We start from the raw sequence: 16,989 nt of genomic DNA on the forward strand, positions 1-16,989 counted from the left end.
AAATTCTGCCCCCTTTTCCAGAAACTCTGTCCCACTGAACAACTAATCCAGCACTGCCAGATTTGAGCTCCTGAGTAGAAGAGAAGGAAGTTTTCTTCTTCCTCCTGCAATATCCATCCCTGCCCAAACAGAAAACACAGCTTGGAGTGCCATCTAGAGGAGTGAGCTCACATACAGAAAACTGTTTTGTTGGTTGAATAACGTCTCACAAAGATTTTCAAGCTAGCTCTAGTAAGGAAATAGGGGGTGAGAATATGAAAAGCACCGGCATGCTCCTCAGTATTTTGGCATGTATGTGAACACTCCCAAAGTTTCAATGATATCTGCACATGTAACTACATGTCTTAGAAAATCTGCCACAGTAACAAGAAGCATTGATTTGTAATGGTGGATAAAATCCTCCAAGGAATCATGGAAGTGTCTGAAGAAATAGCTAAGGAGCAGCCTGGAAACAGAAAAACGGAACATTGATGGGGGTTACCTCTGAAATTCCTTATTTGTGTGGGGATTTTTGTGTCTGCACAGCCCTGGCAAGGCTCGTGGAGCTCCAGCCCAGTGTCACTCACAGCTGGAGCACAAGCCCTGCTCTCCTTTCCTGTCACCTCAGAAAGTCACCCAGGGCAGAGCTGTGGTGGATAGGGATATCAGGCACCTGATGGATGCACAAGACCGACACACAGACATCCAAACACCCCCAGACACTCGAGGCTCCAGGGCAGCTGAGTTGGGAACTGGCCCCAAAGTTTAAATCCCAGGCATTTATCTCTAGCAGCTAGCCTCAACACTTAGAAACAGGTATCTCTAATTTCTTCAACCAACATTAATCCCTGGATCTATAATTTCTAAATGCTTTTTAAAATCTGCCCTTGCTATTATAGGTGATCATATACATAGCTGAAATGTTAAGGTGGCCAGGAGTTTATTAAAAATGTTTAAACACATGTAAGCAAACACTGCTAATGGAACATTTAGGTTGAAATATATAGTTTCCAAAGATAAAATAGCAGAGCATTAATGATTTGTGTCTCTGATGTTTGCTTTAATGCCAGACAGTTTGTCATACAACATTGTATGCATTTCATTAACTCTGCAACGAGGTAATCACACAAAAAAATCAAATATCACACACTGACTAGTGGTTTTGCAGGTACAGTCAACCATCAGAAATTCTCATGTCACCAATGTGGATGCCATGAGGAAGTGATTTCTCTGACAAAGACAAAAAGAGAGTTCCTTGATTTGCACGTGAACAAGATTCAAAAGCATTTTTTTTGTTTCTATTTTAAGTGCACATTTCAATTCACTTCAGCTCTAATCCCAGTTGCAGTCTTTCTGTCCCTGCACATCTTCCAGATTCACCGCATATTTGGAATTCCAGTCTCGCTCAAAAATATCTTTCAACTGTTCCTGGACAGGTTGCTGCCTTCTTTGCAGGTTGGTCGAATTCTGTTTGATAATTAGTCCCACACCAGCTGTATCAGTGAAGTAGTTTTCTGACCAGTTGGAAGTCCCTATGCAATGGAAAAGTAGCTGATTAGAAAACATTCATTTCCCAGTGTTCTGTTTGATCTCTGGGCTTTGTTGATTTGCTCTATGACTGCAAATCTCATTAGGACCAACGAGGCAGCAAAAATCAGGTCACCTCCTTCTTATGCCAGACCTCAGGTTTTGAAAACTTGCTATTAACTGCAACCCTGAAGGTTCATAACCTTCTGATTCATTACAGCCTGTACAGACTGAATGCACAAATCGACTCATAAACATGGCAATAATGCAATATTTGACTATTAAGAGAAGTAAAAGCCAGTGTTTGACATGGCTTTCAGTGTTTAAAGGAAAAGGTCTTTAATTTGCTTAATTCTCTTCACTTGTTAAAGGAAAACAAAAGGAGAAACTGGACTCCTGATCAATAAACCCTTGGGAGCTATTCTGAGCTTGACACGCAAAGCCTGCTTCTAAACCAGGCAAAGCTGGAAATCCAGCTGCAGACATTGTCTAGGGCTCTCTCCAAAGCTACCTCAATTCAGACAATCAAGCACTGTGAACAATGCACATTTTATCACTTATGCACTTCCCCTTAGCCAGATCACCTTAGCCAGAAAAATCTGTCAATTCCAGAAGGCGCTTAGGCATGAAAACAAATCATCTGCATATCTGCCTTCAGGTATAAAACAAGTTATTAAAGTATTGAAGGCAACTGGAGCTGTAAGCCCTCAGCCAGTTGGAGACCAGGCTGTTTGCTGGTGTGTATTGCTGGGAGGATGAGCTGGCTGAAATGGCAGAGCACTTTCACGTCTCCTTTTTTGAGGGTTCCTAATAAAAGAATGAAATGTAAACACCATCCTGGCTTTCAGGAGCAGCGCACAGTTGACATTGCTGTTTTCTCATTTCCTTTCCTAGAATTCTGTTCTACAAACAGTGCATGGAATTAATTCCTCCCAGCAGTTCCTTTTTATTAAGGCACTCCAATGTTATGTACTGGAGCACCAGCTATCCCTGTGTCCTTCTGGGCACACAGGCTGTGGAATCCCCACTGCCCTTGTCACAGGCTGTGCACTCAGCCTTGTCACACTCTGCTCCTAATGGTTCACAATCATATGAAATAATCCCTTACTGAACTTGACCTACATTATTTTCTCCCCTTCACATCTGTACTTCTTTCCCTAGACAAGACTTTGCTTTGTATGGCAAAATGAGGTATTTTTTGGTATTGCAGCTGATCCTGTCTCAGCCTCAGTGCAGTAGATCTGGAGATACTGTAAGTATTTGGAATAATGGAATACATACCGATGTAGGCTACTTTATCAGTGACCATGTATTTGTTGTGATTCACTCTCCCATGAGGAATGTTTGTGTGATTGAGAACAGGAACAATGAAGAGTTTCTGGAGGGAGAGGAATTAAAAATATTAACACAAATACTAAAGTGAGGAACAGACATCATGATTGGACAGTGAATGTTTGCTATAGTTTCAAATAATAGGAGAGTGTGGGAAGAACAAAAGAGAACATACTGCTCTCTGTTATTGAATAGACCATAGAAGAGATGTTACTCCTATCCAAGAAAACTAGCAAATAATATTTCCACTATACATAAAACTGGATAAGCAATTAAGATCAGATACAGAAAATGTTTGCCTCACAATGTTCCATTAGTGGCACAGCTATTATCATTACAGGGCAGACAATTAAATGCAGTTTTAGGCAGCTGTTTAATAGATTGCATTTACCACTGATTGCTGCTCTTATTTTGTGTGAGAATGGGCTGATCACAGACACAAGGGGTACTGTAGGCAAATATAATGCCTAACTTTTTGTGCTAACTCTTACCAAAATCTACATTCCCCTTTTAATTTTTTTTTTTTCTGAAACCCACTCCTCCTTCTGTGATATTTCTCTGTTGTGATTACTGCATCATGTTGGGAGCATCCACAACATCCCTGCTCCACCTGATGCATTCCAGCCTAATGCCTATGTGTGCAATATTTAGTGTTCAAGAACAGATCTATCTGTATTGGCAGACAGCAGAGCTCTCAGTTTTAACAAACTGTTACCAATTAGACCAATTTAACATATTCCATGCAGGAAAAGGTCTCTGAGAGGAGCACAAAGCTATCATATAAACTGTTACTGTCACAGTGCTCAGCAAAAGCAGCTGCTGGATAATGCCTCAAGTGCCACAGCCAGGCACATACCTGATACCACTAGCAGCTTGATATAGCTACTTCCTCAAAGATCATATATAGGGCCTTATTTTCACAAAAACGGGAAGCAGTCACTGCAAAACCAGACAGCCTGCTTCTCTGAAAGCTAACATTTGTACACACAAACAGCAGCCTATTCTCAGAAATCAGTGTGGGGCCATATCCTCGAGCTGTCTTTCCAAAATCAGGTTTCTTTTCCATACCACATCGATGCTGATGTGGGCGTGGGGGTTGTCCAGGGCACGCAGGGACCGCAGGTAGTGGAGCATGGCTGGGTCCGTGTACGCCCAGCAGCTGACCAGGAGCCGGACCCGCGCTCTGTGGTTGAAAGCTGCACGCCTCAGGGCATTGTCAATGGCTGGCCAGTATCTGCAGAGAAGGAGGTGTGTGCAGAAAGGGATATTTGTTTTAAACAGTTCACTAGAAAGCTGTGAAGTTAAGCTGAGAATAGGAGTGATGATGCGCAGATGGGATTTCTGATGTCTAATAAGTGAAGCACTTCTGGCTGCCCTGGAGGTACAAATAAGGTTTCTGCCTTCTACCAAGTCTGTTCTTTTCACAGAACGTGTTTTGAGACCTCCAGACCTTGCCAAATTGGGGTGAAATTAATCCAAAAGTTTAAAGCTTAGTGAAGTGCACATACACAGATACAAACAGCATGGTGCCACTATGCTTATCCCTTAGGAAACTAAAGATAACAATAGCAACTCCAGGGTAAAGCCAGTTCATACAGCACAGAGTAAAAGGGCAGTGCAGAGCCCAGAGGAAAGTCTAAGAACCATTTTGCAGAATATGGCTTTTTCAGGCCCCTGGAGACTGTTTCCAGTGTCTGCAGTGGTCCTGTGCCATCAGCCAGCATGGGCAGACTCCATCCCTCCCCACCCCTCCCTGTCCTCCCTGTGTGTGCCCAAGGTAATGGACACAGCTGTGCCCTCTGTGTTCCCTGAACATGGGAAAATCCGTTTTCCAGACCCTTGTGTTGGCTGTAGCTGTGGGGAACATTTTTAACATCCTTCACCCAGCTGCACAACACTAAGAGCTGGACAATGTGCATCCCAGGGCGGGTAACTCCAAACACCCACGTGGCATTTTCATTGCGTAGATCCTAACAAATACTGCACAGAGGGAGACAAGCATGTTTAGTACAGACTGGAGGGCTGATCCAGAGAGAAGTCCAGCATTTGCTCACAGTCCCATGAGCAATGATGAATTAATTTGCCTAACTTAATCCTTTTGGTCTTAGGTACAAAGGCCTGAATTCTCTGATCGCCCCCATTCATCGTCCTGTTGCGATCAATGGCCTGGCCACGAGCTCTGAGGCTCAGGTTTGACTTACAGATCCTGAAAAGCTTGGAAAATCATGCTATTTGAAATGCAATTTTTGAATGGTTTCAATTTTTTAAATATATCAGTTTCTAGTTGATTAACACTCAGGCATTAGACAGCAGCTTTGTTCCCTCTGCCTCAGCTGCTGGAGGAACCTAACCTGAACTAATCAGCTTCAATTCATGGCACTACAGCTGGTTGCTGTGGAGATAGCCCGAGGCCCTGTGCCACTTTCCCTGGGCCTTTCAAACTCTTGTTTGCATCTGATCAGCCCTAGATGTCACAAACTGTGGATTAAGCCTTCAGATGAAGAATAAGGAGTATTAATGCACTCAATCCTAAGGGGAAAAAGAGACTTTCTGGGAACTTATTCCCAGAAAGATGAGTGGCTTCTCAGAAGATGAGAAACCCAGAGACTCAATTGTATTACATATAAACTGGAAATCCTCTGAGGTGTTTGATTTATTAAAGATATCCTCCAAGTAGAGGCTAGTCTCAAGATTTTGTTTCCTGGACAGTAGAATTATCTGTGTCTCTCTATTGTCCTAAAATCTTCCCCATAACACACCTATGTCTCAGCTGAAGAACAGAGGCTTCACACAGTTGTGGCAGAGGGACATGAAGCACGGTGTCATTCTGGCTGAGTGGCAGCCCAGAGCTTACCCTATTCAACAAGACATGTTGTACATAATTCTTTCAATTGAACATCGTTCTCAGATTATTTAGCTGGTTGGAAAACTCAGAAATGTTGTAAGCAGACAATTCAGAGCACTTGGTTGCACATAAACATCCCAATTCAAGCATATCTAAGAGGATTTTGGGGTCTTAGTGCTGCCCCATGACTGTGTAACTTTGTGTGCTGCTCAGGTTTGGGTTCATGAGCAGGGTCTGCACAGCTCTGCTGTGGCCTCGTTTGGTTCACCACGCTCAGGCTCAGGGCCAGGCTGGATTTGAGCAGCCTGGTCTAGTGAAAGGTGTCCCTGCCCATGGCACAGGAGGGGGAAATGAGATGGTCTGTAGCTCAAACCATTCTGTGATTACTCCAGATCACCACTATCACCTTGTCTCTGAAACTGCTGCTGGAACTTGAATGGAATTATTAACAACAAAACAAAAACCTCAAACAACAACCAAAAAAAACCCCTTAACAACAGCAACAAAAAAAAACCCAAAAAAACCAGCAACCCCCAATCAAACAAAAAACCCAGAAGTTTCTTTTAGAGGCTGTTTCAGCTCTCACTGCAAAGGTCAGCAGAGTCAAGAACCACCCTCTAAACTATTGGTCAAGTGCATCAAGCAAGAAATAGAGCAGGAAGTCAAGACTCTTCAGAAGTAAAGGACAGCAAGAAAGAAAAATGGGAGCAAGAAAGGAGAGCACAGCAGTGTTTTCTCTGAAAAATCTGATGCCAGATATATTTCTGGTGTTCCCTTTCCTCTGTCAATTCATAAAGGTACTGTGTTGAATTTTGGAGGATGCTGGACCTGACTGTCCCCAGTGCGGCATTTCACAGCTTTTCTGCTGTGTGTAGAGCACAGGAGAGTGCTCCAGAACACCAGCAAAGCACACAGGTTGTGGTAATCATCCTTCCTGCAGCATCAGGACTGGAATCACAGAATCCTAGAATTGTTAGGTTCTGGAAAAGACCTTTAAGGTCATCAAGTCTGACTCTCTGCCCAGCACCAGCACCATGCTCACCACTAAACCATGTACTCAAGTGCCACAGCCACAGAATTTTTAAACACTTCCAGGGATGGGGGCTCCACCGCTCCCCTGGGTAATCTGTTCCAATACCTGACAACCCTTTCCATGAATTTCTTTTTCCTAAAATCCAATCTAAACCTCCCCTGGCACAACTTGAGGCTGTTTCCTCTCATCCTGTTCCTTGGTTTGTGGGAGGCACAGTTTATGGGATGGTTGTGAATGCAGAGCAAAGCCTCTCTCCACGCTGAATATTTTCATTGCAGAAGAGGGGAATCTTTTTTTTTTTTTTTTTTCTTTAAATAGTACAAGTAGCTGATTTGCTCAGGATTGAAATTGTACCTTTTTGGATGAACGAAACGGCTGGTAGGGAAATATTCCATAACAGAAACATAGACAAACTTCTGTGCCTGACTGATAATACTGAGTATAGCATAGAGGTCATGGGTGCGACCTTCTGGACAAAATGCTGGAGGGGAAGCCTGTAAAAAAAAAAAAAAAAGAAAGAAAGAAAAAATAAAACACACAGATCAGTGGTGTAATTTTTTTAAAATCTCAGACTGCAACTCATTTATGTTTAGGTCTGCCAAGTTTTCATTAAAATATCACGAAGCACTTGAGATGGATCACCATCTTCCCTCATGCCTTCCATATCCTGCTGGCTCAGATACTTTCTGATCTATTGAGGCTACAGGTGATTAGAAGAGACCTGCATGCTGTTCCTGCTATACAGTTTGACAGCTTATGCTGGGTTTATCCCTATCCTTTGAACATTCCAGAGAAACCTAAGGAACAAATTATTATCCACCTGGAACACAAGCAACTGAGGAGGACTGCTGAAGAAATTTTCCTGCTCAATCCTTAAACACTTTAAACTCTGTCGTGTTATTTTCAAACATACTTACAGAAAAATAGGTTTCTGTCAAGATTCCATTAAATTCTACTTCCAGAGGCTGATGATTGTTAATGTGGGTTGAATAATTAAGAGGCCAAGGGATTGGAATGGTAGCATTGGGATATCCAACATCCCAGTAGGTACTAAATGTTTTCCAGAGGTCTTGGGCCAAACAGCTGCAGTTATACATCACAGCACCAAACTCTTTCACCTGCAAAGAGAGCAAGCTGTGTCACAGCCCCAGAAGGAGCCACCTCCAGGGATTTCTTTGCTGTTTCTTCTGCTCTGACAATATTTTGCATCATTATGATTTTTCTCTGTTATCTGCTAGGATATGAATTTCCCCCCAGATTTCACAATACACAGCAGCAGACCTTACCTGAGATAAAGACCTCCAGTCCATGTTTGCACTACCAATATATATGTGTTTCATGTCTACTATCCAGAATTTGCTATGCAACACTCCTCCTGTCAAACGTCCAAAATCAATCTTTTTCACGTGAGCCCCTGAAGGAAGATGGAGAGGGAAAAAAGAGTTTAGATACAGCAGGGAGATGGTTCCTCAACAGCCAGAACACATCTGCATGTCTGACTCCTGCAGGCAGTAACAACTACCACAATTCACAAGCACTCCTTCCTGGGAACACAGTAACTTGAAAAACAATATGCAAAATGTGAGCTTTCAGGAGATCCTAAAGAGCATGGCAACACAGAAAGAAAGCATCAACTAGTGAGCAGATGGTGCTTGTCCTGTGAATCCATTTAAGCACTACATCAGAACAGGCCTTGGAAACCAGGTCTCCCACAGATGCCTTTTTGCAGTACAGAAGCTGTGAGTGGATCACTGAAGGGAAATAATTACCTTTTTCCTCTAGAAGCTCAAGGTCTCTTGATTTTGTAGCCAGAGTTGGTGAACTTGCTGCAATATACAAAGAGACATTCTCCGCGAGTAACCTCTCAAACCTCTGCAGAATATCTTCCCCCTGTGTGGTGAATTGTTATTTTTTATATTTTGTTACAGAAGGTGTAGTAAGATATATGCAAGGGCAGTGTTACTAATGGGTACTTCCTTTGAAGAACCCCAGCACAAGGAAGGTCAGAAATTTCACTTATTTCTGCCTAACTTGACTAAAGGAGGAAAGCTGGATTGTGCTTCAGGAGAGCATGGAAAACCTTCCTGGATTTGCAGGAGGAGTTAAGCAATGTCTCTGGGAGACAGACCACACAGCCAGCCTGTCCTCTGCCACATGGACATGAGGAAAACCAGCCACAGATGTGCTTGCTGCTGATTTTACCTTACCTGCTTGGAAGAGGAGTCATTGACACCAATATCCTTCCCAGTGAGAGACCAGTAGTAAGAAGCCACATGCACTTTTTCCTGGGCTAGATCAAGCAGTCTCGTCCAAGCCTGGTACAAGGGTTTGGCTGCAGTGCTGTTTATCTCGAAGGGTAGGTCATAAGGAACATTTTCCACAAGTTCAAAGCTGCAATGGCAATTCTGTGTTGTGAAGCAAGTGACTGTGACCCCAACAGGACACCAAGCACCTGTCAGGCCATACTGGGTGTCAACCTCCACAGCAAACAAGATGAGCTGGACAAACAGGCTGGGAGTTCTCTCTACCCCAGGTTTTTATAGCCAGGCTTCTATTGTTGTACAGTGACCTCCCAAATTCAGCAGAATGGTTTCTCAGTAGCCTTTCTGAGCTTTTTATTTTACCGTGCCTAAGATGTGGAGAAAAGCAAACCCCCACAGCTGGATGTTGCTAGGGTACTCTCTTCCCCCTCTCCCGGCACAGACATTCCCTGCCCCTCCAGCCTCTGAGAAAGGCCAGCTGGAGACTCTGCTGCCTCCCACTGCTGCCACAGAAGGAGGATGGCTGGAGAGGGCAGAGGAGGAACCCAGGTGAGATGAACATACCAGCACAGGACTGGGAGAGGAGCTGTGACACTGCCCCTCGCAGCAGGCAGCTGCCAATTACCCAGTGCCTAAACAGCACCCCCAAATTAGCACTCTTCCCTAATTAGTGGTGCTTCATCACTTATGATACAGTGTGAAGAGAATAAAACCCATGCTGGTATTATCAGTACTGTACTATTTCTCCCTCTGGTGATGACTTCTCCGTGTGCCTTCCAACCTGACTCACCTGCAGGAGTCATTGCACCTCTGGGTGCCCTCCTCAGTTCTTGTGGCTCTTGGGAGATCTCCATAGGGTCCTTCTTCCTCTGGGAGATCTCTGTACAGTCCTTCCTCCCCCACCTTTCTGTAAATGCTGACAATTGCTGCTTCTTCTCCGTTTCCACCAGCTGTGCCGTCCATACTCAGGAAGTAAAAAGCCACCAGGACAAGACCAAGCGTCAGAATCGCCCCTAAGATCTGAAACTAGAACAGAACCCGCAGAGGAGAAGCTGTAAGTGATCCCCAAGGCCCTGATGCACCAGCTAATGGATGACTGTCTGTGCAGGTGGATAAAGCACAGTCTCTGAATGGGAGATCTGCTTGCAGCTACTGCCAGACAGTGTTCTTAGGTGCAGCACTGAAAGTGAGGAAAAACTGCTCCAAGGTCTGCTTGGAAAGGGCCCTGGGCAGCCTGATCTAGTTGAAGAAGACCCTTCTCTCTGCAGGAGGGGTGGATTAGATAACCTTTAAAAGGTCCCTTTAAACTCAAATGAGATGCAGTGAGAAGGACCAAAACTTGCCAAAATTTTACACATTGAAACCCCAAAATCAGGGAAGAAAGGTAAACAGAGACAGGAGAATAAATTGAAGAAAGGAACTGCTAAAAAAAAAAAAAAAAGAGAGAGAGAAATTCTGAAACTAAGTGAAAACAATAAAAGCCAATGGGATGACGTGACGTGCAGGGAAATGGACCAAAGCTTGCCCAATTGATCCTCATTGAAATGGCAAGAATTCATTCCCTTCCTGAAAGGAAAAATTTCTTGAAATTTCATGAAATCTTGAAATCCGAGAATCAAGTGGAACAAACACTCTGGAAAGGAGATATGATCAAATAAAGTGCAATTGGGGGAAAAAAAGGAAAATTTGGAAATGGATTGGTGTTGGTTTATGTGAAGACTGTGATTTTAGTTCCATTTTTTGGTTTAATTTTTTTTGTGCCAACATATCAATCCTTTGGGTTTTTTCCCAAATTTTGTGATTAATTTGACATTGATTAGCTTTATTTTAGCACAGGACCGATGAATGTTCAACAAAATTTCTACCAAAATCAAAATAAGGAAATTTCTTACACAAGATTAGCTGTGGGATTAAGCCAAGCATTACCATAAAAAGGAAGTTTGTGTTGTCAGGGGAGAAAAAACAGTTCAGAAAGTATCAGAGGCAGAGAGACATTTTGTGGTTTCTGAACACGTTCTGATTTTGTCTTAAACCTCCCTTAATTGAAACTACACAAATCTCATTTATCCATGTGCACAGTATTCCCATGTCGCTCTACTGTGGTGAGTTAGTTTCATTTCCCTTTGCCTGCACTTTCAATTTTTTTCCTGAATGTAGATAGAAAAAAAAAAAAAAGTAGCCTGGCTACCTGGTAGCTTCAGATCTGCAGTCCAGCCACTCACATGCTGAAAATTTTAGCACCAGGCTCTAAACACTGCCTTGTACTGAGCAGGAAAAGACAACCAGCCACACATGCAGTTCTGTTTCCCCCCAGTAATTATCATGGCTGGCTCCTCATGGCACTTTGTGGGAGCTGGAACCATCCACCAGCCTGGGCTGGGCACCATGGATTCAGAGCTGAGCTTCTGAGCTCAGCTGGGATGGACACCATGGATTCAGAGCTGAGCTTCTGAGCTCAGCTGGGATGGACACCATGGATTCAGAGCTGAGCTTCTGAGCTTCCAGGCTGGGATGGACACCATGGATTCAGAGCTGAGCTTCTGAGCTCAGCTGGGATGGACACCATGGATTCAGAGCTGAGCTTCTGAGCTTCCAGGCTGGGATGGACACCATGGATTCAGAGCTGAGCTGAGCTCAGCCTGGGATGGGCACCATGGATTCAGAGCTGAGCTTCTGAGCTCAGCCTGGGATGGACACCATGGATTCAGAGCTGAGCTTCTGAGCTCAGCCTGGGATGGGCACCATGGATTCAGAGCTGAGCTTCTGAGCTCAGGCTGGGATGGGCACCATGGATTCAGAGCTGAGCTTCTGAGCTTCCAGGCTGGGATGGACACCATGGATTCAGAGCTGAGCTGAGCTCAGCCTGGGATGGGCACCATGGATTCAGAGCTGAGCTTCTGAGCTCAGCCTGGGATGGACACCATGGATTCAGAGCTGAGCTTCTGAGCTCAGCCTGGGATGGGCACCATGGATTCAGAGCTGAGCTTCTGAGCTCAGGCTGGGATGGGCACCATGGATTCAGAGCTGAGCTGAGCTCAGCTGGGATGGGCACCATGGATTCAGAGCTGAGCTTCTGAGCTCAGCCTGGGATGGACACCATGGATTCAGAGCTGAGCTTCTGAGCTTCCAGGCAGGAGAATGGAGTCTGGGGGTGGTCATGAGGCTGCAGCCATAAATCTGAGCTCCCAGAAGGGCACATGGGAAAACCACAGAGAAACCACCTGCTCTGAAAGTTTCTATTTCAGTTTCCATGTGGATAAAGCTTCTTGCTTTTAATCTTCTCTGCTTTCTCAAAATCTACAGTGCGGACATAGATTTCAGGCAGTGATTTGAATAAAATAATCATCTTTAAGCTATCTACTTAAATTTTTGCCCTCTGGCTTGTTCTCCACCTTACCACAAAAAAAAAAAAAAACAAAAAAACCCCTCACCCATTTTTAACAGTTCCACATTTCATCACATGAACACTTTAGCAAGACTTAGGTTTTAGAAGACATTTCTAAGGTAAGAAATCTATTTTGAAGTCACATCATGGCTGTCACCATGCTATGCATTGTGGTGTCCAGGCACTCTGGGCATGTGAATAAATGAACAAATGAATACAGGAATAAATGCTGTGCCAGTGGTGGAAGGGAGGCTGTTTGTATGAGTGTGGGTTCCTTGTCCTGAGCAGACGGAGCTGCAGGATTTATCTCCACATTACTCCCTCTGGGCAAGGTTTGATCAGTCTACCGGATAAATCAATGAGGGTTTTGTCACTCACTTGTTTACAAATGGGATTGAAACCTACAGAGTTTTCTAAAATGGCCAATAAAATAATTCTCAACCTGTTATTTCTTTTCAGAAATGTCAGCACAATCTCAGCTCTTGTAAGCAAATGCGGTGTATCCCAATAATTACCGTTTTGACGTCTTTTTGATTGTTCACGCCTAATTTCATGTTGGAGGACTCATCAAACATCAGGGATGTTTTTAATGCTTTTTTCACAATCTGAAAAACAGAAATGTATGCAAGGGGAAAAATAAAGCTTTATGACAACATTTGTGTTCAGCCAATTACAGACAAAAAGTGCAGGTTACTGCCACTGCTTTACACAGTGCTCTGAGATTTGAGTATGGGTCTGTGCAACATCCTCCTGTATTATGGGTCTTGAGTGACAATAACAGATTCCAAAGTGACAGAGGGACGTGTCCCCACTGTTTTCCCCCGGTGCTCTCTACACACAAAAATCCCTGCAGTAATTAATGTGTAAACAACTACATCACTGCCTCTTCCAGCCATCCTTCAACATCCACTGTTGTCCTGTTGCAAGCGAACATATTTGCCAACAAGCAGTAATTAAATGCAGAAGCAGTGGGTGATAGTGTGCAGCATCAGTCTCATCCTGCATGTGACTCTGTCAGGCTTCTGCTCTCTTCCTGTGCCTGTTGTCTTCAATGCCAGTGTCTCTTCCAGAAGTGACTCTGTTCAGGGAACAGGGACCAGGCTGAAATACAAACTCCCCTTCTCCCCTGTTGCAGTCACGACTCTAGAAAATAAGTTATCTTCTTTTCCTTCTCAGGCAGTATTTCTCCAATCTTTTGTTACCACCAGCAGAGGCAACCATAAGAGCAAATACCAAAATATACCAATATGACAGCAGATGGCCAGACAGGGGGAGTTGGCACTTGCCTATTTTACCTCCTCAAAAACTTGACACATGCCCAGTGGGTCATGAATCCTCCCTGCATTGGCAGAGATGAATTTACCCCACAGTGTCTGATGACACTTTTCATTTTCAGAAGCAAGAAGCAGATCCTAGGGTACAGCAGATCTCAGAAGGTGCTACCAGATGATACCACCACCTGTCCAGTCCCTGAATTACTGCTTCTGACCCCTGAGCCACTGGGCTTTTGTAGCAGGAGGATGAACCTGCTGCAGTGGTACTGGATGTGGAGTTGCTCTGTGGGTGGCCACACTCAAAACAAGATGCACATGGGAAGGATCCTGCCAGACTTGTCCCATCCATCTTGCCATGTGTTCACAGCTGTTGTCACCTGAACTGGGTGGGCTCACAGTGTCTGCCCTCCCCAGCAGTCAAGCAGCATGGCCCTACACATTCCCTGCTGCTTCCAGCTCCTGCCCACTCCACCTTTCTGTATGGATGCTGTGGCTGCATGGGACAGGCAGGGGTTGGACACAGCCCCAAAGGCTTCCTTGACTCACAGGTGCTGGTGGGGCTGAACCAAGAGCTGGAGGACAAGGGAGGTGGGTCTGAAACAGTGACTTGGGGAATGCAGAGAGGGATGTGGAAAGGGGGGACCTGTGGTAAAAGAGCAGACAAGAGAGAATGACAAAGATGGAAAAGGTGGAGAAGGAAGAAAGGGTACAAACACTCTTGCTTAAAAGCATACTGGAGCTGCATAGAAGAGAGCCTTTGCATTTCAGGACCTGATTTCTCTTATCAGCTGCAATCACTATAGCAGGGCCCACTTCCCAAAGCAGTTTTACTCACACTTTTCACTGTCACTTCCTTTTGCTGCCCCAGGCTCAGCTGCAAGCTTTTCCACTAGAAATAGTTACGAATGCTGGCAGGTAAACATCCATTCTCCCAGCCCTGGAGAAATGGAGTGGCTGCCAGCAGTGCAGGATATTCCCATACCTCTGAAATCCCAGTTCATGTGTTCAGCACAACATAAAGACCCACTGCCTTACCCCAAAGAGCTGACAGCCCAAGCAGATGGGGGATATAAACCACCACACAGAGAAAGGTGTGTGACAGCAACACACGTGAGAGGAAGGGGTCACATTGCAACCCAGAAATCTCAGTGGGAGGAAAGGGAAAAGAGAGCAAGAGTAAAGATGTGAAAGAGTTGGGTAGAAAGTAAGGCAGAGGTATTTTACAGGAGGAGAAGAAAGGCATCTGACAAACAGCAGCAGCCCTTCAGGCGGGGCCAGGAGAGCCCACTGAGGCTGCAGGACACACTGCACAGCTTGTGGCTTTGGCACAGCTGTCCCAAGGAGCTGGGCTGGCCAGGAGCAAACAGCCACCACGTGTGCTTCTCATCACAGAACTGGAGCTGAAAGGGTTTTCTTGTCCCTCTGTCTCCCTTGTCCCTCTGGCTCCTGAAGTCCCATCTAGTGACCCAGGCAGTGTCTTGGTAAGAAACTGCAGGTGTCAGTGCTATTAGAGCCACGTGATGGCCTCAGATGGATGGAGCTTACCAGAAACAACTTGTTTCACTTCTCTTTTTCAGCAACAGTTACAAAATGTCTTCCAAAAGCAGCATTTTTTCTTAAAATTGAAGGTGAACAGATTTCATATGCGCTGTGATAGAATAATCTACCATTCTGTTCAAACAAAGCCCTTCTTGATGTTTTTGACTGGTGATGGGTTGAAGTCCCACCTGGTGTACAGAAGTTGTGAGAACTGCTCTAAAACAGTTTAATTTTCAAGAAGGGAAACATCACAGACACATCCAGAATTCCTAAGAATAATACTGTAGCTACTCAGCAATTAACCACAGCTCCCTCAAAGCTTTCAGGGCTCTACCAGCTGCCAGTTTCAGTGACTGAATGAAGTTCATCCAAGAGCAATAAATATAAGCACTACTTAGCATTGCTGCACAGGCTGGGGCACCAGCTAATGCCAGTCTGCTGACTACCCACAGGACACTGCTGTTTATAACATTATTTATAACATTATGGTTGCTTTCTCCTTGCCTCTGAAGTACCTCTTGGTGCTTTTCTCCACCAGCAACAAATTGTGTCAGACTTTGAATTTCAAACACAAGAATGTGATTTTTCACTGTACCAAATCCTCCCCAGGAGCTGTTTGAAGTTCTTCAGATGAACAAGGTGCATTCATCTCTCCAGGCCACCCCCAGCTCCCTCAAGATGAAGACAAAGGTACTCACCATCCTGGAAGGTCTCCTCCTGTGTGGATGTCCCACTGTATTCTGGTTTTACTCCCAGCCTTGTGTACAAAAGGCAATATTCATGCTCTGTCAGCACATTTGTTTAGGGTTCTTCTGGTTTTATCCCCTCCTGCTGTAGATCACTTCCTCTTAGACACTGAGTTTCACACTGGGTACTGACAGATACTAAGTTATCCTCCAGTCATTGTGAGCCAGTTCTTAAACTCCTGATCTTCACACGTTTGCCATAACTTGCTCTGTTGGATGGCAAAGCTCCCACTCAGGGGTGGAAAGTCAGAGTCCAGATCAGCATGAGAAGACACTGGTTGGAAGGACTGCTTAGCTTTGGTGTTGTTAGCAGCCCAAACATGGCTCTATTTTCACTGCACTATTCTTAACCAGAAGCTTCATTTTAAGCAGACAAACAAACCCTCCAAAACAACCTCTCTGCAAAGTTTTTCCTGGTAGCACTTTCCTGCTCAAGTTGTGCTTGGACAAGCACAAGGGAGCAAGCCAGCTCCTTTGAAACAAGGCAGCCCTCATCCTGAACATGTGGTGTTTGGAATTTGCAGTGATGCTGTTCAGGAGTTACAGCTGACATTGAGTTTGGGGCAGCTCCTAAGAAATTCTGCCTTCTATAAAAATCCAAAGGCTGCACCTTAGCTGACACAAATCCTTCTGGGAAAGCTGCTGTTTTTCTCCAGGCAGCCTCCTGTTCCTACTGAACCCAAGGATGCAGTTCCCTAGAGCAGCACCAGAGGAAGGATGCTGTAAGGAGTGAATGGAGACAGCTTGGAACACGAGGCTTTAGCACACCTTGTACTAAGCTGCTGAAGATGGAAAAAATAAGGAGCCAGAGGATTGGTCTGGTACAACAGAAAGAGGGCTTTCCTGGGAAACTGCAAGTGCCATGAGTCCTCTGCTTCTCTCAAGACCAAAACACAAGCATGAACTCAAAGAAGTCCAAAAAGTAATTAGTGGAGCAGATAGGACACCTCTCTGCCCAGCCAGCTCACTCCTGAATTTACTGCTGTTCATGATCACTTATCATGGGAGCCATCCCAAATCTCTGGATTTACAACAGACCTTAAAAACAAAGCACAGGCTGCTGCTGTC

The 16,989-nt window shown here is 44.7% G+C and overlaps 1 protein-coding gene across 1 annotated transcript; it reads right to left on the reverse strand.

The window, feature by feature from the left end:
- Positions 1-1,018: 1,018 nt before the first annotated feature.
- On the reverse strand, positions 1,019-15,996 carry PLD4 (phospholipase D family member 4). The gene is made up of 11 exons (XM_084207078.1): positions 15,874-15,996; positions 12,878-12,967; positions 9,768-10,003; positions 8,924-9,107; positions 8,486-8,606; positions 8,003-8,130; positions 7,634-7,834; positions 7,071-7,210; positions 3,907-4,072; positions 2,788-2,884; positions 1,019-1,511 (listed from the first exon to the last, which is right to left on the reverse strand). Exons 1-11 carry the CDS (start codon positions 15,874-15,876, stop codon positions 1,312-1,314), a joined length of 1,566 nt encoding a protein of 521 aa, XP_084063204.1. The 5' UTR covers positions 15,877-15,996; the 3' UTR covers positions 1,019-1,311.
- Between the last annotated feature and the right edge of the window lie 993 nt (positions 15,997-16,989).

This window comes from Fringilla coelebs (assembly GCF_963513975.1).
Source record: "Fringilla coelebs genome assembly, chromosome: 6".
Lineage (NCBI taxonomy): Eukaryota > Metazoa > Chordata > Aves > Passeriformes > Fringillidae > Fringilla > Fringilla coelebs.